The following is a 25760-nucleotide window of genomic DNA, read 5'->3' as shown; positions in this document are numbered from 1 at the left end:
CCATCAAAGATCCATCCAGAAGATGGAAGCAGACCTCAATAAGAGTCCTGTCTGAGGAGAACCACTTGGATGAGCTTGCCTCTACAAGACAGAGCCTAGCTCAGTCTCTCTTCCATGCTTCTGCATTTGTCAGAACTAGTTTTGAGCCCAAGTCTACAATACACAGACTACAGAGTTGCACTGATCAACAGTTTAATCAGAAAACCACTTTCCAAATAGACCATGGCCTGAATTTCATGCTCCCCCGTCGGCAGGTTTGTAGGTGGGGGTGAGCGTGAAATAGCACACATGGGTTTCCAGCTGGGTTCCTGCCCCAATCTCTGTGATTTTATGCTGGGGTGAGCAAGGCCTCAGTTGGGCCACCCATCCTTGCCCCACTTGAGGCCCTCAAGTAGCCAATTATTGACCACCTAAGGGCCATTTCCCACCCAGCCTCAAATTTTAGGCTGGCGGGAGGAGTTTCTGGGTATGGAAGATGCCCAAAAGTAATTGGGTTTAGGCCTTGGGCGGGAAGCGGGGAAGGGGTGTCTCCATCAGAAACCCCCTTTTAAACTTCAGGTGCCCACCTTTAAGGCCCGGTAACCGCTGGACCTCACTCTCACCAACCCCCAGCCCTCCTCAGCCTCTCCCCTGGCACCCAAATCCTCCACTGTCCAATCCCCCCCACCCTGGCCTCCTCTACCCTCCCTGCCCCATGACCCCCAAAACGTATCTCTTCCTGGAATCCCAGGACTTGGGCCCCAGTCCCGTCTACTGCAGCTGCCGGGGCTGCAGGGACTAGAGAGCAGCCAGCCAATAAGATGAGGGGCGGAAGTCTTGCCTGCAGCCAATTAATGCTCATTGGAGTGTGAAATGGCTGCGGGGCAGGCAGTGTCGATGGGGATCTGTTTCCCGCCGATTCTTTGGATGGCAGGATGGGAAACCCCGTCATCCTAAACATCCTGGCCCATGTGTGTTTGCCTGCAACCTGCAACCTTTATTTTAGCAGAGATATTTGACCTGTTTAAACACCTCCACTAAATGACATTTACCCAGCAGAATCTCACTGTAGGATTTCAGGGCCAAGGAGGATATTTTTGCTTTCAATAAATATTTTTCCCACCCGACGGTAGAGTTCCATGGGCACCAGTTGCCTTTTACCTCATCCAAGTGACTATTATCATGTGTAAATCTAGAAAACGAGTGTTGGCAGGGCGTTTAAAAAGAGAGTGGAGGGGGCATCACAGCCAAACTTAATTCTGTCTTCAGCTCACTCCCCACCCACAAACCTTCCAGCAGGAGGCACTGCGGGCGGTTAGGAATGGGGTGATTTTTCTTTTCTCCTTAACCTGAGGGCAGGAGAGACAAACTGTAACTTCCTTACTACTGCCCTAGCTGGCATATGTTAATTGGAAGAGTTGACAGTCTGGGAGCCAATGTCAGTCACTGAGCACAGGGGTAATGGGTGAACAGGACTTGGTGCAAGTCAGGGTTTAGGCAGCAGACTTTTGGATGAGCTGAAGTTTGTGGAGGGTGAAAGCTGGGCGATCAATCAGGAGGCCATTGGAATATTCTAGTTAATCTGTAGCTGGAACTTCCTAGGCTCTGTTCCACACTGAGCTGTGCATTTAGCAACAGCCATAAAGGAGCTTTAAATGAGATACAAATTTGCACCTGATTATAACAAACATGTAATTTTTTTCCTCTCTAGTCCTTGGTAAATTGACCAATACCACATTCCCACATTACCTTGTCGGGGCTGTGCTTGAAGGAAGCATGTTTCAGAGATGGATCCACAACATTGTGGCACCAATTCCCCAACCCACACTTCCTTTCAGCACAGATCCTTCCCACTTCCTCCCACTGCCAGAACAGTGAATTTACCCTGTAAACATAAACTATAACACAAGAAACCCTGTATCAGCATCAATATAAGTTGAAGACAACCAGATTGGTGCAAATCTGGTTATTATTACCATTGTATGATACATTCATCAGCAAAAATCATCCCACTACATTCCAGAAATTGTACTCAGGGTCAGCTCAGAGGGTCAAAGACAAAACAAGATGAGGAGATATGGAGTTGGAAAGATTTCTTACAAACAAGCTTTAAAAGAGTTCAATTACTCCCAGTTACAGGAGACAATCCTTAGGGTTCGACTCAACCTCTCCAGTTACTCGCTGCTGCCCACAGCCATCACCTAATTCAAAGTCCTGCCCATTCCTCCCGCCTCATTACCTGAAGTTTCCTCATCCTCCTGAATAGGAATAACCTCAGGGCTTACTGCCCAGCAACAATACCCCAAACCTCCCCCCACCTTATTTACGGGGTTGCATACCTATATGTGATTCTCAGTATCTGCACCCAGAAGGATGACGTAGTCCACAATACAGGATCTACTCTGTATTAAATCATATCAGAGAATGAGCAAATGTATAAATCTTCTCCAAAGATCTCTCTTACCTGACCTGGATATGCAGGATATTCGGACAGGTGCTTATAGCATTTGCTATATTAAGAATACCATCTACAGTGATGTTATTGCCACCCAATCTGGAGAAAAGAAGGAATTTAAGTTATATTTACAGAATTCTTATTTCTTACAAACTTACAAAGGTATAAGTAAGGACCAGCTGTTATGACCACCAGACTTTAATAGACGGTTATGTTTTAAACTGTCTCTTAATTTAAGGTAAAACAGAATGTCCTGGAATGAAGGATGATGTGAAGTTGTACTGAACTCTGCCTGATGATAGGCCCATGTGATTGGGTTGCCAGGGGGACAAGGGGCCCAGGTCAAACCCTATTGAAAGTCAGATGTGAGTTTTAACACCTGGTCACAAAGAAGGAGAAGGCTTTTCTTGCTGCTGTTTGCAGACTCGCAGGCTCTGAGAGGCAGTCAAAACCAGGGTTGGTGAAGAAGACCCACAACAGGTGCTGCTATGCCAGGCAGAAGAAAAGGATTGTTTTGGGGGTAACCATCAAGTGGAGGGCTGGTGAGGATGGAGCCCATGTTTGAGGAAATAAGGACTGTGAAGAGTTAAAGACCACAGAATCACCCTTGCAACAAGAAGTCTATTTAATTATGCTCAAAGGGTTGAGTGAAGGGGACTTTGTTTAAAAAGACACTGGAGGATTCAGTTGGTGAAGCAGGGTGAAAGGATCCTGTTAGAGCCGGGAGGAGTTGGACTTTAAACTCAAGAGTACATGTCTACAGAGAGTGCGGTATAATGTATAAATGCGACATAGGGTTCGGTTGTGTTAAGAAGTTAAGGGGGTACCTTTTCTGTAGTTTAGTGTATTAGCTGCCCACTAAATAATGTTCAGTCAATGTTGATTTTAATTGGTTCGTTACACTAGAAATCTTAAAACATGAAATCTTGTCATGCAATTCTTTGCATAGGTCACTAGGAAGTTCATATTTCTTTTTAAAAGTTATCATTCTCTGTGGGGATCATAACACGGCCACACACACAACACAAAAATAACTCTAAGGATCTTCTCTCTGAACCCCCAACAATCCCCAAAGCTGATCAAACAAATTCCAAGACACCACAGTGAGTAGAACACATTCCTCTGTTGCTCATCTACCTGCTATAGGTTTACTTAGTTACAAAAATGCAGGCATTGTATAATAGGGCAAAATAAAACTGAAACGAGAACTAAGTAGTATCACTTTGAAGGTCATAGTCATAAATTGTAATTACATTACTGTAACTGATAGCTTATGCGTAACACTTTGTTTACATGTGAAGTCACTGTCCCCTCATGAGGTATAGCCACAAACTGGTCCTCATTCTCCTTGCCCTCGGAATATTCTGAAGAGATTCTGTGTTCTCCAGCTTGCTTGCATATCACTCCATATCCACTCCAGTACATACTGAAGGGCAGCTTCAGATCTGTCCAGGTAACTGAAGAGCAGTTTCAGAATGCCAATAGCTGGCACAGTGACACATTTGGTTGGCATTCATTTTGGCACTCCTGGGCCTCATTGGTTGGGATCTTCACAGCTGTTATCAGCCATGTTTTAAGCTGGTACCCTTTGTCTCCAAGCAGCCTGCCTGTAAATCTGTTTCCAGGGCCGAATATAGGGTGGTCTGCCGCAGGATAAAAGCACCATGGCAGCTGGCAAGGAATCTTGCATACATCTGCATAAAGATCTTTCTGTGGTTGCACACCAGCTGCACATTGATGGAGTGGAAACTCTAATGATTGGTAAACACTCTTGGTGATCTATGGATGCCTGAGTTACCATGTGTGCAGTCGATGTTACCCTACACCTGAGGGAAGCACAGTGTAACCGCAGACAAAGTTGACATAATTGCTGGCCTCCCAGCTCTAACAGGATCCCTTCACCTTGCTTCACCAACTGAATCCTCCAGTGTCCTTTTAAACAAAGTCCCCTTCACTCAACCCTTTGAGCATAATTAAATAGACTTCCTGTTGCAAGGGTGATTCTGTGGTCTTTAACTCTTCACAGTCCTTATTTCCTCAAACATGGGCTCCATCCTCACCAGCCCTCCACTTGATGGTTACCCCCAAAACAAACCATCAGTCACCTGTCTTATGTATTTGTGGACCTCTGGCTGTGTGATCCTGCAAATGTTTCCAGTCGAGTCCTGGAAGGACCCGCAGGGGTAAAGAGTGGTGCCTTTGACAGTCACTGATAAGGTGTGGCCACCAGGTCTGCTTGGTAGCAGGCCTTGTTCCAACAGGCTGTAAATATCTGCTGCCACTGCACATGACACCCTGAGCCTCCTGAGACTCTGGTGTTCTGACATGTTGAGGTGGCTTACCCTCTGTCTGTGGAGCCTATTTCGCATTCCCGGCAAGATGCACCTCTCTGCTAATCACCTCCCCCCTGCAGAACTGTAGGTCTGCGAGGAGCAAGCTGATGCTTGTTGGTGCTTGTGCAGAAGCTGTTTCTGCCCCTGCTGGTTATCTTGATCCTCATCTGGGATCCAAAGTAGCACAGCTTAAACAATGCCTATGCTGATCCAATAGATCTGAGCTCCGAAGTGCTGACCAGACATATAAACCTCCAAAACGGTCAATGTTACCTCTCAGCACAAGCACTGAAAGCAGACAAGAAAGCAGCTGTGAGGTTTCAGTTTATAACAGTATATTTCCTTGTCTTGTCTTCAGCCCCCTCAATTGATACTGTTTTCTCATCTTACTTTCACTGGTGAGTTCCAAGGAGCTCAGGAAACCCATGGACTCAGTTAAATTGCAAAAGCTATGTTAATAATCATGTAATTGAGCAAGTAACATATTAAAAGTGCCAATCTGCCTCTCCTGGGTGGGGTGGGAGCTCACACACAGCCTGACGCACTTTGCTTGGAGCCGGTTTCCATCGTCAATTACTCCAGTTTCAGCAACCACCCCACACCCACAAACACCTGCTCGCAAACCCACACACTTACTTTAAAATTCAGCCCAGAGAGACAGGGAAACCACATTTGCCTCGAGGATGGTGACAACAGAAGGGTGATCACAAAGCAAAAGAGTTAACGAGGAGTTCAAAATGGTCTGTTTTCTTTTGTACAAAGAAAAGCCATTGTGCTGGCACCTGCCATGCTGGAAAGAGTAAGAGATGGGATAAACCAGGAAGTAATGATTAGGTTGAAGGCAAGAAGGGAATAGAAAGTCTGCAGGTCGTAAGAATGCTCACAGTTGTGAGATTTTGGGGAAGAATGCCAGAAAAACTGTGTCAAGTCTTCCTTACAACACAGTGCGGGAAGAGGATACCCTCCTAGAATTCTAAAACTGAGAAAGAAATTCACAGGAGCAGAGGCCAAAGGTGCACTGATAAAATAAGAAAAGACATGAAAGGCTCCAAAGAAGAAGAATGGAGTAATTACAAATAAATAATCAATAAGAACGGTGTCAGGAGTACATATAGGGAACCATCAGTACCCGAGAGTAATTCTATGACTAGAATCTCATTCATGCCACCTAGTCAGGCAATAATGGATGCCTAGGATAATCAATGTCAAGAATTTAATTTATGGGTACAGGTTGTTTCTGATTAGAATAAATAATACTTAGGAGCATTAACAGGTATTAATCTTATTAAAGGGATCAAATGAATAAAACCATTCTGAATCAAAGTTTGATGTTGGATGATTAAACCTGGCAATCATTCTATTGGCCAGTATAGGGGAAATGTTCCTGCTGGCATCCCTTTGGTGCAAATTCCTTTGGTGCAAACTCCTACAAACATTATTTTGTGCTATGTGTTTGCCTAATAATTTTAAGTAGATTCAACAGAGTCTTAAAGTAATGTCAGTAGTAAATTGGTGCGGGTCTTGAATCAAAAGAACGCCTATTTGAAAATGTCCTCGTGTTTCATAACACACAATGTGGACCTGCATTTTAACCAGAACGCTCAATGTACTTGCTGTGTGTTGAAATCTGTCCTGAAACATTAATGATTGCAACATTATCTTTGCAAGGTACTTCAATTCATAAAAATCTGCAGCAGATACATCAAAACTATCATAGAGCCAGCAAATAACAGTGTGGAGTGGACAGGATCTCCCTCTGCAATGCCGCCTGAAACCAGGCAGGATTTTGGCAGAAATGGTGAGATATTGGAGCCTCATTATCCCTACCAACCTCCGTAGCTGCCACCAGGGCCACCACTGCCTGCTCTTCCCCCACCCACCACGTGTAAATGGTGGTGGAGATCAGAGACTGGGTCCCTAGTGGGTTTTCCTTCTTTCCACCCAGGTTTCTAGGTGTACCTTGTGAGATCATATTGTGCACAGTATTAGTCTCCTTATTTAAGGAAGGATGTTGGTGCTTTAGAAGTAGTTCAGAGAATGTTTACTATACTAATACCAGGAATGAGCAGGTTGTCATATGAGGAAAGGCTGGACAGGTTAGGCTTGTATCCACTGTTTTGAAGAGTATAAGGCGACTTGATTGAAACCTTTAAGATCCTGAGGGGTCTTGACAGGGTGAATGTGGAGGGGATGTTTCCTCTTGTGGGAGAATCTAGAACTAGGGGTCACTAATAAAAAATAAGCGGTCACCCATTTAAAGAAAGAGATGAGGAGAAATTTTTTCTCACAGAGGTCTTTAGTGAGTCTTTAGAACTCCCTTCCTCAAAAGGCGGTGAGAGCAGAGTCTTTGAATATTTTAAGGCAGAGGTAGATAGATTCTTGATAAACAAAGGGTGAAAGGTTATTGGTAGTAGGCAGGTGGTTATAATCAGATTGGCCATGATATTATTGAGTGGTGGAGCAGGCTTGAGGATCCGAATGGCCTACTCCTGCTCCTAATTCGTATGCTCGTAAAAGAATTCTACTTACTCAATTTTTCTCAGGCTTCCCATTTGAGGAAGCGCATCAACAAATACTGCAATCCCAGCATCCCCCAGTTCATTATCTTGTAAGCTGGAAAGAGATTGAAGCACAAAATGGTAAGAAATGTCAGGCATGAGTTCAACAGAATCACACAACTTGTTAGAATCATTTGTGATACTTGCTTTATTTCTTCCAGATGGTGACAGATTTTCAGTGCAGAAGACAAGTGGATAGCACCCTTCATGCCAATACTGCAGGATGTAAGGCTGGAATCAAAAGTTTGGTTTCCATTAATATCTCCAAATTAAAGCAATACCAATTTAGAAGGAAAATGATTAATACTATTGTAGTGCACAGTAAACAGAAAGAACAATTTGCATTTATATAGTACCTTTAATGTAGTGAAACATCCCAAAATAGTCCACAGGTGTAGTACCTGACAAAAACGAACACTGAGCCAGGAAGGAGATATTAGAACAGGTGACTAACAGCTTTGTCAGCCGGGTACATTTTAAGGGGCATCTTAAAGGTGGAGGGAGAGGTAGACCAGCAGGGAGGTTTAGGGAGAGAATTCCAGAGCTTAGGGTATAGACAGCTGCAGGGATGGCAACCAATGGTGGGTGAAGCATCCCGAGCAGTTCTGTGACACAGGACTCTGTGCTCTACGGGCTGTTCCCAGGGACACACACCGAGACAAACATCGACTGCAGCTGGAGGATCATCAACTCGGTGAAAGACGCGCTTTGGTCTGCCCGAAACTTGTTGGTCTTCCAGCACAAAGAGTTGTCCCCGACCGATTGTTGCGGACTGGCACAATCCAAAGTCCAGGACTACGTGCTGAGGGACGCACTAAAGCTTGGGGCAGCTGCCGCAAAGGCGCAATGGGGAAGGGTCGCTGTCTAAGACCTTTCTACCACAGCGCACCGAGAGACTGGGAACTGTTTAGAGCCCCTCGGGCTGTACAGATCAAAATGAAAGGCTGTAAATGATTGTAATATTGTTTGTACTGATGCACCTGGTGATACATTTTGTAAAAGTTTAACCTGGATTGTACCCTTGTAATGTTGTTTTTGAAATGGTTTTGAATGTGATTGAAGATTTTTTATGAATAAAGTATATTTTTACAATAAAAAAAAAACCAATGGTGGGTGAAGAAAGTGTGGGATGGTCAAGAGGTCAGAGTTGGAGGAACTTAGAGCTCTCAAAAGGTCATTGGGTTGGAGGGGGGGACAAATGTGGTGGGGGGGGCAACACCTGACATCACAGCCAAGCCTCAACCTCTCCTCATCCATTGTCCAAAAATGTACACTTTCCATTAGTGGTTACTGGATAATGGGGTGGAATGGAAATACTGGTCGATTCGCTCCTTTCGATCTCAGAGTGATTGTACAATTATACTATCCATACAGGATTCAGCTAACTCAGCACACCCAAGGATAGCTCAGCATCACTGGGTAATTAGAGGAGCTTTAGTCCCATGTACCTTTAACACCAGAGGTAGGTTTTATTAACTTCATTCTTGGGTTTAAATACAATATGTAGCAACAAATAGTAACCAGATGAATATCCAAAGTATCTCTTGCATAAGGTGATATTCACCTAGGGTCACATTTTTATTACAGGACTGGAACTTATTTCTTTGTTGGTGTCCTTCCTTATATAACTGATGCAATTCCAATTATATTACATTAGACGCTACAACTATTACAATACAGAATTAATAAGTTTCTTACATAAGTTTCTTTAGGCTGTTGACTTTAGGAATGATTTCAGATAATGTTCCAGCAAATTTGTCCTCGTATTTTCTGCTTTTGAAACTACAATTGGAAAAGGGAGAAATAAAACATATTTCTTTGGTACTATTTTATAAGTGAAACAAAAATAAAACATTCTTTGTCAGTCAGTGTTAACCTTTGGAGTTCAGACATGAATAAACATGCATTTCACCATCAGACCCATATCATCTGGGCCAGATTAATCACAAACATGTTGCACACAGGTTCTCTCTGTTGGTACATGGGTGCAGCCCAGGGAAAATGATACAGTCCACCATTATTCCTGCTCCAAATTTTGTGAGATACACTTAAAAAAGGGATTTGTATCACGTAGTAAGGAATCTTTTAATCAAAGATTCCATGAGCCTGTTATAAGGCTAGAGTAGCTACCTGCGAATTGTAAACATATTCTTTTTCAACAGCCCTTCCACGTTTAAGGAATGGTTTAACAAATGGTTAGAGATGGTTCAGTGTCCCTTCAGTCCAAAGTTTGCATCTTCTTTTTCATAGATCATGGTCCGAAGTTAAATGAAATCAGTTCACTTCAATCCAGTTCCTAATGAGAACAGGCCACATAGCATAACATCACTTGCTACTTGCCACCAATTGCTATTAATTTACCAGTTTGATTCAGAGAAGCCCAAGGATAGCTGATATGAGAAATGGGAAAGAAGGCACTGATCGAGGGTATTTTACTGGCATTGGAGTTAAGGAACATCACTGGAATAGGACTGGCGGAGGCTACCCTGCAGTTGAATTTCGCATGTCATCTCCAAGAGTTTGAGAGGATCCAGCAGGCACCTGGCCTCAGGCCACCATCAATCCAACTTTTAGTAGGTCAATGGGAGATGCAAAAGGAATGCCTAGAGGTCTTGCCTTCATCCTACCCAGCTGCCGTGGTGGGATTTGAACCCATAGCAATAGCCTGAGTTTTTTGGGTTATTAGTCCAGTAACATTGCCACTATGCCACAGTCCCCATATTACTTGTGTTTAATTGTAGGCAGGTGCTGGGTAGTAACTAGGGATTTATTCATGCCCCCATAGACATGAGGTCATTGGGTTAGGGGGTGTATGCTTGTAATGTGTAACTCCAGAAATAAATGCTTATCAAAGTGTGTTAGGGTTGGCTCCAGTTCTATACTTCACCAACCAGCTTTCTGGAGTGCAACATCAGGAGTGTTACAGCAGAATCATTACCAGCATCTACTGTCCGAGAAAACATGAGCAGTGGTTGTGATCTGAAGTTGTTGAACTCAAAGTAGAGGACAGAAGGCTGTAAAGTGCATAATCAAATGCTGAGCTGCTGTTTCTCCTTTTCCCTGGTTCTGTTCTTGCTTGTAAACTGTTAAATCTCTAACATCACCCAGTTCTGATGATGCTGTTTAATCTGCTGAGTGTTTCCAGCATTCTCTGCTTTTATTTCAGATTTCCAGCATCTGCAGTATTTTATTTAAAAGAAAATAATAATTGAACTGGATTATTTTAGTGGCTTATTTATCCAGGAATTTTAAGAAATTGGGATACGATTTCAACTTCACCTCTGCCTGAAAGCTAAACAGAGTGCTGCGGCAGGGAGGGGCAGTGGGGGCGCCTGCGGCTGGGAGGGGTACAAACCCATAGTCAGGCTGCCCAATTCTCCTTCCATTAACAGAAAGTCAGGCAGGCTGTCTAATCCTCTGCTTGGTTTTCTCCTTTGTACTCTGTCCAAGGCAACACTTTATGTTTGGGGTAGAAACAAAATGCTACTCTACTCCAGGTTTAAACTTTGCTTACTTATGCAAATGAGGCAAAAGAAGTCACATGTGCGATAGTGTGAAGACAGGCTGCTGTGAATTTAAGTTATGCATTCCGCATTTTATATTTTCATTTCTGCTCCTCTGCTCACACATTACTCTCCATTCTCCCAGCCCTTCCATCAGCTCCTGTCCCTTCCTCTTGAATTTCCCTACTGTGGAACAGACAGACTGACCCTTCCTTCATATCCAGTTGGAGACTTCGAAAGGCACTATCAAAGGCACATACACTAAATGTTCCATTGTTCCTATCATCCTTTTGTCTCTATCCTTGTGTCAGAATTTAGCAGGGATGAAAGCAAAGGCTCTCAAAATTTTCACTGGAGTGACCCAGAAACTATGTGGCTGGAGTGGAAATAGGGAATCTCTGTGTGATGGAATGAGGCTGCCAGTAATGACAAGGAGATGGGGAGGGGGTGGGGGTGTGATGGGGAAAGGATATGTGAAAAGGAACAGACGGGACAACAGGGAGACAAACCAACAAAGGAAATTTTCAAGAACTTTAAATACACAGCAGAAAACAATAATACAAATTGTCACCAGAGAGAGGGGGAAAGGATGAATGACAAACAGCTTATTTTGATTAAGGTAGATTCTCAATTTCCCTCCACTGTCTCCAATAAGAGAGTTGAATCTTCATTGTGGATTGCGTGCTGATATTCAATGAGTCTTCACTGAATTCAATGCTCAGAGCTGACAAGCGTTCTCAGTTGGAGTGAGTTTTACTCATTATGGTGCATCTCATTCTGAGCAGTAACAGGTGTGTAGTCTACTCCACTCTATGATGGCATAAATCCTATTCTATTCCCCTTGTTGCCCTGTTGCAACCATGCTCTGTGTCCAATGTTGCCAATTTAGCACACCCAAATTATACTAGAGTGGGTCACCATCCTTAAGTTGTGTAAAAAAATTATTTTGCAGGAAAAATTCAAGCTTGTGGGCTATGAAACAGGCGGTAGTTGATCAGCCACTTGTTACAAACCCTGCTCAATTATCTTTACCATTGAAGATAATGTTGTACCCTCACAAAACTTGAATTTATCCCCATTAACTCTATCAATATTCTGACCAACTCTGCTCTCCTAATAATGCAAGCATTAAGCAAGCAGTGAGAAGAATTACAGACAAATGCAGACAAAAGTTCAATGTTTCTGTTTTGATATCCCTTGGTATAATTAGGAACCAACATTTTAACTTCTAGCTAGCTGTCTCCTTCTCAAAGCTACATTTTACTATCCACGTTTTTACTTCAAACAACAATAACAACATTTACTTTGCACCTTTAACCCTGTAAAACATCACAACATTATAAAATAAAGTAAGAGACCAAACCACAAAGGAGATATTAGGACAGATCACCAAAACCTTGGTCAATCCCAGAGCTTGGGGCCAAGGCAACTGAAGGAACACCCATTTACAGTAGAACAATTATAACTGGGAATACACAAGAGGTCCGAATTAGAGGAACGCAGATATCTCGGAGAGTTGTGGGGCTGGAGGAGATTACAGAGGTAGGGAGGGCTGAGGCCATGGAGAGGTTTGAAAACAAAGTTGAGAATTTTAAAATCAAGACATTGCTTGACTGGCAGCCAATGCAGGTCAGCAATCAGAGGGGATGGCGGAAACGGGATTTCTGAGTTGAGACATGGGCAGCAGAGTATTTGATAACCTTGGGTTTAGAGAAGGTAGAATGTGGGAGACCAGCATGAGTGCATTGGAATAGTCAAGTTGACAGGTAAGGACAGGTATTAGGATTTCATCAACAGATGAGCTGAGACAGGGGTGAAGTTCAGCAATGTTGTGGGGGTGAAAATAGGCGGTCTTAAGTGATGGCACAAATATATGAGGTCAGGAGCTCATCTCAGGATCAAATGTGACACCAAGACTTAATCTCAGACTATTGCCAGGGAGTGGGATGAAGTGGGTGGTTAGAGAATGGGGTTTGGAGCGGGGACTGAAAACAATACCTTCAGTCTTCCCAATATTTAAGTGGAGGAAATTTCTGCTCACATGCTGGATGTCAGATAAGCAGTCTGATAATTTGAACCAATTTTCCATGTGACGGCTCAAGTGAAAGGAGATGGAGACAAACCAATACATTAGTTTTGGACATGTGCTTCAAGAACTGAAGAGAAAAATCATGGATCTGGGGAATGATTTCCTCTGTGCACTAGTGCCACAAACCAGCAAAAGCATTCTTTAGGAATAACTTCAGACATAGCATCACAACCCATTCTGTAGATTTCAGACAGGTGGAAAGAATGGATAGTGAAGGGTTAAGTGAAGTGGGGGAGTGTGCTGGCTGATAGTTATTGTGGTTTTGAAGTGTGTGTGTGCTTTAAGAAAAGGAACATTCCCAGGCCAGAGGATGGAGAAATCAACCAGCCGAGAAAATGAAATGTTTCACATGGCAAGCTGTACTTAAGTGAGACTTATCTTCCAGTGTTCGAATGTTCTTTAGTTCATGCTGTGGACAGCAATAAAGAGGATCACCAGTTCCACTTAAACCTCTATCCAAATTGGGTTGGGCATGATTCACTCAAGGTGTGGGTCTATGGTCTGCAACATTTGCAGTAGACATGAGGGTCCAATCATACCAGCGACCTAGGAAGCAGGCCACATCAATCCATGTTGACTCTAGGTTGGACTGATGTCCACAGGATATGCAATCAACTCCAGTGCTAGCATCAAACTCATGGCCAGCAGTAGAGAGGGAGAGGACAGACTTTACCAGCAACATTGATATCAAGGGTATAGAAAATATTTTGCGAGACTCCATTCCTGGTGAGGAGACTTGCTCAATGAATGCCAAGATCGGAGGAGAATCAGCCCGTGACCTCCCAAGCTCAAATTTCCAGTAATTGAAATGAATGGCAAACACCATAAATCAGCATAATCTCTGTGTTTGATTCTTAAATCTGTGTTGCTCCCATCAAGTGAGACACCTCACCGAGAACGACAAGTTAATCTCAAAATGTAAACCCTTCACAGCTGGGCAGGCACAAAGACCACACAGCCTTAGATAATGCTGTGGGTTAAATTGGGCAGCAAAATTCCAGGTCACGTAAGGTCCCCCCGAGACTCCACAATACGGCAACAACATTGGAAACTCCTGCTAAAGATCACATTTACTTACACAAAAATTTCTATGTTCTTGCAAGTCCCCAAAACGGCGACAGATTCTAGATCCATGGCACAACCTCCAATATCCAAGCAGATGCAGCAGGCTCCACTATTTATAACAAAAGTCAAAACAGTCATATCCACTGGAGTAAGCCTGAAGTTTCGAAGCTCAAATTTGGACTTTAAATGTGCTGCAACTTCCCGTGCAAGGTCACAGTCTTGTGTCTCGTACACACAGTGGCACAATTCGATTATTTTTGGCCCGGTTAGATTTGTGGTGGCTAACTTTTGCAAATTCTGTAAAATGGCCTTCTGCTTCTTTTGCACCCACACTTCATTCTTGCTCGACAAGATACTAAGGAATTGCTTACATCCTTTCGAAGCTAATCCAGATAAAAATATGTGAACAGCATCAGTGAACTCATTTCTCACATCATTCTTGGATGTCCATTTTGATTTGAGGTAAAACCTGCGCTTTAGCATTTGGTCAGTAATTGTGCTGTCAATCATCTGATGAAGTGCTGCCAGGAACTCTTGGAGGGTCAAGTGAACAAAGGCGTGTCCGTTCTCTTGGTTCTGACCAATTGTCTTCACTTCAAAAGTGGTAAGAAACCCATACGAGGAAGCAAAATGAGTGACCTTTTCAGAGAGGAGGTCTCTTAAATAAAACACAGATTTACTCTCCTGGAGCCCCTTTCTTGCAAGCTTGCAAAGTCCCTGAATCTCTTCTCTGTGTTTGTTTAGCAGTCGGTTTTCAGTGTTAACATTTGCCACTTTACTATTGGTACCTTTCCTTAAAAACACAGTAAGCATCTTAATATAGAATTGTGTCATTGTATGAGGTAGCTTAGGTTCTAAACAACTTTGAGATAACAAGTGCTCAAGACAGAGGAAAACGACCCAGCACATGGCTGGAATGGAGCACATGTTTAATACCTTCCTATTCTTCTGCAAGTGGCAGGTTGCCTGACGATTGTGTTCACTGTCCTTGAAGAAACGACTGGCATATTCTTCGATTTTACACTGGTTGAAACCCGAGACTTCCCCTACCTGACCCACAACATCTAAAGGCAAGCAGAGGATGTCTTTGGGCCTGGAAGTTATTAGAATTGTACATCCAGGGAGCAGTTTCCCATGATACAAGCTGGAAAATAACTGTCCCACTGATAGTGGTGCATTGGGGTCACTGGAAACAGCCGAGGTGCGGACAGAGGCTTTCCCTGCAAACTCATCAAAGCCATCAAACAGGATCAAAATCTTCTTTGGGTTTCCTACTATAAATCTAAATACGGAATGGGAGTTCCTTTCCGGCTGAAGAAACAAGTCAAACAACATACTCTTCAGATCTATGCTTTTTTTGATGAGATTCAGTTGGCGGAACTCAAACAAAAAGATGTACTGGAACTGACAGACGGCCCCTCGCGTCCACTCATAGCAAATTTTGTGCATCAACTTGGTCTTTCCAGTTCCTGCTTTTCCGAGTAGAATGTGCACACGACAATTGGAAACATGCTTTCTGTTGAGGAACTCTGCTAAGTTTGCAACTGAGTCCTGACTCTCTTCCAGCCCTGGTGAACTGAACACATCATCCCGACTAGCATCTATTCTCTCCTTCAGTTTGGCCACATTTCCATCCTTCATGGTCAGGCTTCTAAATGTCTGGTCAAGGATCACTTGTTTCATTTCATCCTCTTTTGTGATGTTGGCTTCATATTTCTGAGAGATGCTCTTTATCATTAATGATTTATAATCCTCTGCAGATTCTGTTGACACAAAACATAAAGATCATCAGAGTCCAAAGGATCAAAAAAATGGCCTAATATTAGAAAAAAAATGTACCTGTAGCATTAAAAATCTGGTGCATATCCATTATAGGGGAGATCCCCCCAGTGTCCCAGCCAATATTTATCCCTTTATAAATATCACTTTAAAAAATGATTTTCTGGTTATCATGATATTGCTGTTTGTCAGAGCTTGCTGTGTGCAAATTGGCTGCCATGTTTCCTACATTACAACAGTGACCGGACTTGAGGAGGACTTCATTGGCTGCAAGGTCATGAAAGGTGCTATATAAATGCAAGTCTTTCTTTTATTGCATCGCAGCTTACAAAGGCACAAAGCTGGAATAAACCATCTGAAAGTATCACATCTCAGTGTCACACTTCTGCTCCATAATTTCATGGTGACTGACATATGGATTGATCTATTACATTGCCATCAACTAACTGAGCCAATCAAAGGAAGCTTAAGAATCAGTAGAAGCAGCAGATCACTAAACAATCAAATTGCACAGTTCTTCTTTTGAAAGTTAGCGATCTTAAGCTAGCCAGCGGCAGGAAGGAAAAAAATTAAAGCGCTCCAAAAATATTCCGACTTTGGTTTCATGAGCTATCCTCAACTTTTTCCTCAGATGAAAATGTATTAAAAGTAACATTTATAATGGTAATTAAAAAATGTTAACTTTTACTCCTACCCTTCTCTCTATGGTGTAGTAAGTCACCAGAAAGTTATTTCTCTAAATGGCTTCTAGTATTAGATGGGGGATTGGAGTCTGGGTCATCGTGTAGGTTTGTGGAGCAGCACAGCTGGATGAGCATTTGGCCAATGAATACTTGTAATATGTGGGGCAAGGCTTTGTTGATTTCTTTTTAATGCCTTGGTTCATCCAGATTAATCAAAACCCATTGTTCACCCCAGGAAGCCTTGTCCTCTTCAGTTTTGTTCTAGAATGCCAGTTAGGGCTCCCTCCCTGCTGAGTCTATTGAACACCATCACATAATGCACCAGGACATTTTTTATGATTGACAGCAAGACCAGCCATTCACCTAGCATGCTGCTGCTTGTAAATCCTGCCAGGTCTCTTTACTTACTAATGTTGGGAAATGTAGAAGGTTGTGTATCATAGGGAATAATCCTCCTGCTATATAATACATTGTATGTCAAATGGTGCAACACTCCAGTCAGTGTAAAATTACACCAAACTCAGTCCATACTTGCTACAAGGTATCAGTTAGAAGGTATAATTGGTGCATATGCTTTGTATCCACTGCATATATATTGATACTTTGGATTGTGCACTTCAAAGTTTCAAAAGCACAAAAGAAACCCAGTGGGAAAAATTTGTTTGCAAAGCACTGTTGTTATGGCGCTGATATTAATGAAAAAAAGCCACACAGATGCACAACGAGCAGCCCAAAGTGCTGCCCGCCCTGGTAAATTGATATAAATCTACGTAACAGCAAATGAATTTATTCATCTCAGGCATGTCCTGCTTGTTTCCTGCATAATCCTGCAAATCTTTCCCTTTCTATTGGACGTGCAATTCCCTTTTGCAAGTTACTATCGAATCTGCTTCCATGGTGAATACCAGATCATAACTTGTTGTGCAAAAATAAAGCTCTTCTCTCACTAGTGATTTTGTCTATTATTTTCAGTCTGGATCTTCTGGTATTGGACCTCCTGACACAGGAGACAGTCTGTTCTTATTTTCTCGATCAAAACCCCTAATCATTTTGAACACCTCTTAAATCCGTCCTTCATCTTCACGTTCTCTGCAGAACCCCAATAGTCTGGTTTACCAGACTAATGTCTGGAATAGGTGGATTGTCTTATGAGGAAAGGTTGGAAAGACTAGGCTTGTATCCACTGGAGTTTAGAAGTGTAAGAGGTGACTTGATTGAAACATATAAGATCCTGAGGGGTCTTGACAGGGTGGATGTGGAGAGGATGTTTCCTCTTGTGGAAAAATCTAGAACTAGGGTGGGGGGTCAACTGTTTAAAAATAAGGGGTCGCCCATTTAAGACAGAGATGAGGCGAAATTTTTTCACTCAGGGTAGTGAGACAGTGGAACTCTCTTCCTGAGAAGGCGGTGGATGCAGAGTCTTTGAATATTTTTAAGGCAGTGGTGGATCGATTCTTGGTAAGCATGGGGGTGATAGGTTATCGGAGGGTAGCTGGAGCGCAGATTTCAGGTTACTATCAGATCAGCCATGATCTTATTAAATGGTGGAGAAGGCTCGAGGGGCTGTATGGCCTACTGCTGCCCTGTGTTCATATGTTCGCATAGTTTCCTCTCTCCACATCTCTGAAGTAAACCTCTAGTAAAGTTCTAGTAAACCTCTTCTACACCAACTGAAAGGACCTGGCATCCTTACTAAAGTGTGGTACCCAGAGTTAGATACAGTACACCAGCTGAATCCTAACCAGTGATTTCTAAAAGTTCAGCATAACTTGCTTGCTTTTGTACTATATTGCTCTACTGGTAAAGTGAAAGAACAAATGAACTTAGAGATAGTACGTTAAAAATGACCTGAAATTGCTGGCAAATTCAAATACTCTTCTCCAGTTTGAAATGATGTGCTGTCCATTTCTTGCAGGTTTGGGTTCATCAGAGTGCTGGTGAAAGTGGCCACAGAACTGGATTTTACTGCTGCTGCTTTGCAATGGTTACCCAAAAGAGAATAAGAAATCTGTTTTCATGCTTATGTACAACCATCCATCAAGCCTGTCCCATATAAAGATGCCTGCAGCATCATGACTAGACATTTTCTCATACCCTGCAGCCATGTAATTTCCCCAGAGAGGCAAAAAAAATGAAAAAAAATTTACGAGGTTAATAAGGGGACAGGACTTTGATAATTCCATCTGACTCACCCAGGCGATCGAAACCAATCCAAGAAATTGCTTATTGACGGTGAGATCAGCAGGTAATTTTACAGATTAAGTCACCAATCTCAACCAAGCAAGACAGTCCTGAGCCACTGTGTGCAATTATTCAGCCAAACACATGCCAATCCCCTTTCTTGTTGCTGGGTCAAAATCCTGCTATCGCCAACCCACTATCAATGTGGGTGCACCATCAACAAAGGACTGCAGTGAGCATTCAGGGGTGGGTAATAAAATGGGGCCTCATCCCCAGGGCAAACCAAATCAAGCAGCCAAGCTGTATAAAGCATTGGTATGCAACATGGGCTCCTGATCACAGCAAGTCTCCAGTCTGAGATAGGCGCCACATTTTCCAAGCCCTAGGGTGGCGGGCTAGGAGGTGGGGGAAAGCCAGCAAAATAGGGTGGGTGCCTCATCAGGACTGCACCCTGATGCATTCCTGCCAACGGGAAATTTCCCAAGGGGTGGGGGGGTGCATCACCCCATGACAGATGTGCGCAGAAAATTGAAATAATTCAGGCTCCAATTCGGGATGGCTTTTCTTGCTCACATGCATCCTGCTGATAGCAAAGCAGACCCCCCACCCCAATGTATTTGGAGGCCCTCAGCTTAATGGAAGAGGCCTCCATCTAAGGGGAACCACTGGGGCATTCCCAAAAGAGGGGCCACGGACTTCAAAGGGCCCTCCGCAATTCCAATGATCCAAGCGGAGAGATTTCCCCTCTGATCCGAGGGGCTTGCCACCTAACCGCCCCCCACCCCTGTAACTTATTGGTTATTTATTAGGCTCCGAGGGTGCCTCCATTTTGAGGCACTTGCATGTTCTCTGAGTTGCCTCAGCAGCGTCACCTCTGCCGGTGGGACTGCTGAGGCTCCGGAGCTGCCAGTCTTCCAATTGGGTCTACAGCATTGAGAGGTCACCCATTGGACAATGAGCTCAGAGGCAGCCAATTTGGAAGTCACCTCCAGGAATATCCCTGTGCCGGTAGCACTGCCACCGGCAACTGTGGGTTTGGGAACCCTGTTGTCATCCTGAAACCCATGGAAAACAAAGTCTAATGTGGAGTGAGCATATAGGCCAAGGACAAATTCTTACCATAGATCCAACCACCCTTAGGCTAGTGCTGTTGCAACTCTCAGGTATTACAGTCCACATTAATGTTAGTGCTTGGATTTACCTTTTCTCGATCGTTTTACTTCAGTAGATTTAGGGTTTGCCACTTGTGCTGCTTTCCGTTTTCTTCCAGCATCTAAAGAAGTTGTCAAAATATTAATGACACATTACCGAACAGACTAAGCAGGGATGTTGGCTCATGGCAACAAGTTCGACCTGGGATTATTCAGATTACTGGCCGTTCGGTCAGCACATTTCAAAAAATGCCATACATGTCAAATTTATGCTAACTTGTAAATTATTTATGTAATATTCCATATTTTACAACCAGTTGTTCACACACATATATAAAGATTCTCTCTCTCCGAGAGAGAGCGCGAGAGAGAGCGCGAGAGAGCGCTCATTTAAATTCTATTAATTATATGCTAAACGGTTTCCCGACTGCCTTCAGCGGGAATGGAAACCCACCATTATACCGCCAGGACAGTTGGAACCGCAAGTTCCCACCATAGTGAACTGGATTTTTTTCATCCTGTCATATTCTGCATGCCCTCCAACCACTAGTCCAGCCGCTGGCAGGGACGGAGAATTCCGACCAGAAAGGGAGAGACAGAGAGGCCAAGGGAGAGTAAGAGATACATACAAATATTATTCAAAAATTATCTATCCTAGTTAATTCTCAGTCATAGCTCAAATGTAGCACTCTTTCCTCTGGGTCAGAAGGTAGTGGTTTCAAGTACCAGCCCATAGACTTGAGCATAAAGGTTAGGGTGAAACTCCACAGCAGTACGCTGTACTATCAAAAGTGTCTTCTTTTGGGAGAGAAGTTAAACCATGGCCCCATCTTCCCTCTCCGGGAGTTGCAAGAGTTCCTACTTCATGGCTTTGAAGAAAAGCGGGGCAGTTATTCCCAGCATCCTGACCAGTCTTTAACCTTCAATCAACATCAGTGAAAAACATGACCTAGTTATTGCTGTTTGCGGGGCTTTGCTGTGAATTAACTGCCATATTTCCTATATGAATGAATGAAAGCCTTCTACTCTCTTTCTTTGCCTAATGTCAAGTCTCTGCCTCTGCCAGTGCTGTGGAATCTGCATGAGATCGGCTTGGGGAAGCTCAATGTTCAACACCTGCATTTTATTTTAATAAAATAGTCAGCCTCTGTCACATCCCAGCCCATAGGCACTGATTTAATTCATCCCGAGACCATAAGAGAATAATAAATACATCTCCAATTAAAAATAAATAGACAACAGCGTTTGCATCTTTGTTTTAAAGACAGTTTCATTACATTCTTTAGTTTTTGCACCATCACATAGGCCGGGATTTCCCGGTCGGTGAGCAGGGGGCGGGGCCCGCTCGCCAATGCGTAAAATGACGCAGGATGACGTTGGGAGGAACTCCCGATATCACCACGCCCCACTTCAATTTTCAGGTAGGCGGGGACGCAGCACAATCAGCTGTGCGCCCGCCAACCTGTCAACGGCCAATTGAGGCCATTGACAAACTCATTAAAGTAATTAGTAGACCTATCCGTCCAACCTTAAGGTTGACAGGCAGGCCGGGAGCCCTGGCGGGCATTAGAAAAAGTATGAACCTTATCCACGGGCGGGATGAGGTTTCATGTAGGTTTTTAAAAATGTAATAAAAGTGTATTTAAAAGTGATGGACATGTCCCAACTCATGTGACATTGGCACATGAGGGGACATGTCAGGGAAATTTTTTTTTCTATTTTTAAGATTTTTTTTATTGTGGAGCCGATCTCCCTGAGGCAGCACTTAGTCTCAGGGAGATGAGTGAGCTCTTTTGTGCACGAAAGAGCACACTCTTGGCTCAGGGAATCCCTCCCCCCTGCCTGCACAGGGAGCGCATAGCGTTTCCTTGCAGACATTACCCTGGATGGGCCTTAATTGGCCCACCCATGTAAAATGGCGGCACGTCCCTGATTTGGGGTGCCGATTGGAGGCGTGTCTCCGCGCACCCGCTCCTAAACATCCCCCCTGATGGGGGGGAGTACTCTGCCCATAGTAACTGATCCATGGATTTTATTTGGATTGTTCATTTTGAGTATTTATGTCACTACACAAACAAAAGTCAGGCTCAGGTTACATTATGAGTGACAAGATTCTACTCAACTGTTCCATCTTCATACTTTCATGTATAAATTGATGCAGTTCAGGGTTTTGGAACTGATACAAACAGTTACAAGATTGCTACGGTGTAAACTTAGCAAAGGCATTCCTAAAGAATACCTCAGCCAGCTCACTGTGGGGTGGAGGGGGGCAGGGAGGGTGTAGAAAGAAAGCTTACCATTATGGCCATTACAACTAAAAACTTCACTATAATTCTAGTTCAAATTCTAGGTTAGATGGGTTGAATGTTTATTTTGTCCCATAATTTCTCTCAATTAGGAGCAGAGGAATAGAAATGGGCAATTTAGCTCCTTAGGCCTATTTTACCCATCTTTGCCCCACATCCCTTAATACTATTGGTAAACAAAACTCTATCAATATCAGGTTTAAAATTAACAATTGTTTAAGCATCAATTGCCATTTGTGGAAGACCATTCCAAACTTCTACCAACCTGTGTGTGTAGAAATGTTTCCTAATTTCACTTCTGAAAGATCTGGCTCTAATTTTTAGACTGTCCCTAATCCATAATCAGTAGAAATGGAGTATAATGTGGGGAAGTGCAAGATTATTCACTGTGGTAGTAAGAATAGAGAAGCAGAATTATGTTTTAAATGGTGGAAACTTCTAAATGTTGACGTTCAGGGAGACTTGGGAGTACTTGTACAAGGAACACGAAGTTAGAGTAGTGCTGTTACATTTGCTAACTTCCAGTCTGATGAGACCGTTGTGGAATCTATGGGGAGAATTTTCTCCCTGTTGGGCGAGCCAGTCAGGAGCCAGCGCAGGCGGGCACAGAGCCAATTGCCACCTGCAATCGGCTGCGCGCCGGCCACGTTACATGGGCGGGCCAATTAAGGCACGCCCAGCGTGACGCGTGCTCGGTAGTGCTGAGCGCTACCAGTGCAGGCGGAGGGAGGGTGGAGAGTCGGGGCCTGTGTTCTTTCGCGCATGCACGCGAAAGAGCATAGAAATCTCCCTGAGGCAGCTCAGGGAGGTTAAGTTGAATTTGACACTTCAAAATAAAAAAGTTAAAAATCATTTACACATGTCCTCTCATGTGACAGCGACACATTAGCTGGGGCATGTTTATCAAATGTTTAATAAAATATTTATTAATTTAATAAACCCTTCATGACACCTCAACCCGCCCGTGGATGAGGTTTCGTGAAAAATACGAAGGCCACCTGGGTAGGCAGCCCTGTCAATTAGTTCAATTGCTGTGTTAATGGCTTTAACAGGCCTTTGACAGTTTGGCGGGTGCATAGCCAACTCCAGTGCGCACCCACTGAACGAAAGATCGGAATGACATGCGGTGATGTTGGGACGCACACCCGACTTCACCGTGCGTCATTTTGCACATTGGCAAAATGGGGCCCACCCTCGCACACCGAACGGAAAATGCTGGCCTATGGAATTTTGGAAAATCATAGCTAGTGCATCCACTTTCTCTGCAGCTATCTCTTCTAGAACCCTAAGATGTAGGTCATGAGGTCCTGGGAATTTGTCAGATTTAAGTCTCTTAAATTTCTCTAATTCTTTTTCTCTGCTGATATTGCTCACTTTTAAGTTCCTTCCTCTTATTAGCCCCTTGGTTACCTTCTATTTCCAGTATGCAATTTGTGCCTTAACTGTTAAGTCAGGTATGGAATCTTGACAATTCTGCCCAGGCAGCTTCGATGGCAGGACTGGGAGGCAGGTATGATGGGAGGGAGTCAGGTCAGTGGGCTGAGGAGTTCCCGCATCCAATTTTGCCAGAGGTGGGGTGGAAACAGGAAGGGCTACCTACCTGGCAGTGCCAGTAGCCAATCTGAATATGTGAGTGCCTACTTCTTCCCAGCAGCATTCCATGGAGGCCAAAGCCTGGCAGGTGTCTGGAAGTCGCTTGCTGGCAGCTGGCCAGGGGAAACTGCGAGACCTCATACATACCTCCCAACCCCCAGCAGAGCCGCAGGGATCGCCAGGCCACAGCTGCGGCCAAAGGCCATCCTATGGAGGGGTTTCCCCCTCCACAATGGTGGCCTAGCATCTGTGGCCACAGCTTATTTTTTTTTTTAAATGGAAACATCTTCAGAGGGCACCTCAAGATGGAGGCATTCTCACTGTTCCTCTTCTATAACAGGAGGGTTCACCTCTGTCAGTGGGGCTGCCATCCTTCCAAGGCTGCAGCTAGTGCAGGGTCTGAACTTGCAAATGCTCCCAGCCAGTGATTATTTTTAAAGTGGGTAAGATTCTGCTCAAAATATCTGTTCAATGTCTCCACCAGTTCCTTATTCCCCTTGGTAATTTCTCCTGCCTCTCTGTATAAGGAGCCAAAATTTACTTTAGCTACTCTCTTCCTTTTTATATATCTGTGAAAGCTAAATATATCATTTCTATATTTCTGATTAGTTTACTCTCCATTCCATTGTTTCTTTTCTTTAAAATCAATTTTTGATCACCCTTTGGCTGTTCTGAAAACTCTCCCAATCCTTCAGTTTACTGCTATTCTTCATAACATTATAAGCCTCTTCTCTTAATTTAATACTATCCTTAAATTCCTTAGTAAGGCATGGATCTTTGTGTTCTATTCCTCTAGATTTAAAGTCCAGCATTCCATTCACATTTTTGATTATTTTCTGTACCTGTTCATGACAGATCTATGTACCTGGACCCCTGAGTCTCTTTGGGCCTTCGCTGCTGCTAACTTTTCACGATTTAGAAAGTACACTGTTCTCTCCTTTTATATCCATAGTGGATGACCTCACTTCTGCCTATACTGAAATCAGTTTACCATTATTTTGCACATACCCTTAACCTATCTATATCTTTTTAATTTTATGCTTCCATCAACATTGTTTACAATTCTACCTATCGTTGTATCATCAGCAATTCTGGATATGTGGCTTTCTAACCCAAGTCATTAATAAATACGGTGAATAGTTAAGGATCCAACACAGAACACTGTAGGACAGCACTAGTTGCATCCTTCCAATTAGAATGCCTGCTCATTATTCCTATTCTGTCTCCTACTGCTCAGCCAATTTCCCAACAAAGTAAATAATTTGATATCAGTTCCATGAATTTCACCTCTACCAAATGGTCTCACAGGTGTGACTGTAACATACGTATCTTCTGGAAGTCCATATAAATAACATCCACAGACATTCCCCTGCCCACTACTTTAATCAGCTCTTCAAAAAAATAAATCAGGCACGACCTACCCTTTACAAGCCCATGCTGGTTTTCTCTGGTCAGCTGAAAAGTTTCAAGGTTTTCAGTCAGCCTACCCTTAATTAGACTCCAGCAATTTCCCAATAACTGCTATAGGTTAACTTGTATAGTTCCCTAGCTTCCCTCTGTCAGCTTTCTTAAATATTCTTTTGTTCTTTTCTGAAAAAAAAAATCTATCCCGCAATTTCCACTCTTACCTGTGATACTTGATTCTACTTGTGTATTGTCGGAATTAGATTCATTCAGTTGCTGTCGTAACAAACCTAGAAAGAAAGACATTTACGTTGACAGTTACATTTTTCATTAGCCAGAAACCTTGCAGAACTCTACCTGACTGCCAGATACAGCCAATTGTAATAAAAGCCCTTAACCTTTCCTTTGGGGAAGCTGGACAGAATAATGGCCTGTGCCTTTCAAATTCTTTGCAGTCTATAAGCATCTGAACCTGTTGGGTCCTAGGACAATTAAAAAAGGAGGCACACAAGACAAAATGGTGCCAATCAGCTTCAATGAAAACATTGTTGGGCAAGGCCAAATAATTTTTGGACATGCAAATAACTAGTACAGCACATTAAATAGGCATTCCATTCTGGTCTCCTTAATTCCATTGAGTAATTCATAATGTCTTTCACTAATAATTATTTTCTTTATGAC

The 25760-nt window shown here is 43.3% G+C and overlaps 1 protein-coding gene across 5 annotated transcripts in view; it reads right to left on the bottom strand.

Annotated features, from left to right (window-relative positions):
• The window catches only part of nlrc5 (NLR family, CARD domain containing 5), a 191041-nt gene that overhangs the window by 127089 nt on the left and 38192 nt on the right, over positions 1–25760 (bottom strand). For 4 of the 5 annotated variants that reach the window (XM_078544136.1, XM_078544137.1, XM_078544138.1 and 1 more), the window contains exons 3-10: positions 25304–25369; positions 19828–19898; positions 18293–18434; positions 13996–15745; positions 9024–9107; positions 7473–7556; positions 7297–7380; positions 2444–2533 (exon numbers count right to left, since the gene is read on the bottom strand). In XM_078544136.1, coding sequence (XP_078400262.1) covers positions 2444–2533; positions 7297–7380; positions 7473–7556; positions 9024–9107; positions 13996–15745; positions 18293–18434; positions 19828–19898; positions 25304–25369 — 2371 coding nt within the window. The remainder of the gene's footprint in view (positions 1–2443; positions 2534–7296; positions 7381–7472; positions 7557–9023; positions 9108–13995; positions 15746–18292; positions 18435–19827; positions 19899–25303; positions 25370–25760) is intronic. The other variant, XM_078544140.1, reaches the window with a different exon arrangement.

This window comes from Cetorhinus maximus, chromosome 6 (assembly GCF_964194155.1).
Source record: "Cetorhinus maximus chromosome 6, sCetMax3.hap1.1, whole genome shotgun sequence".
Lineage (NCBI taxonomy): Eukaryota > Metazoa > Chordata > Chondrichthyes > Lamniformes > Cetorhinidae > Cetorhinus > Cetorhinus maximus.
The sequence above is the reverse complement of the archived record's forward strand: the minus strand, read 5'-3'. Positions and strand labels throughout refer to the sequence as shown.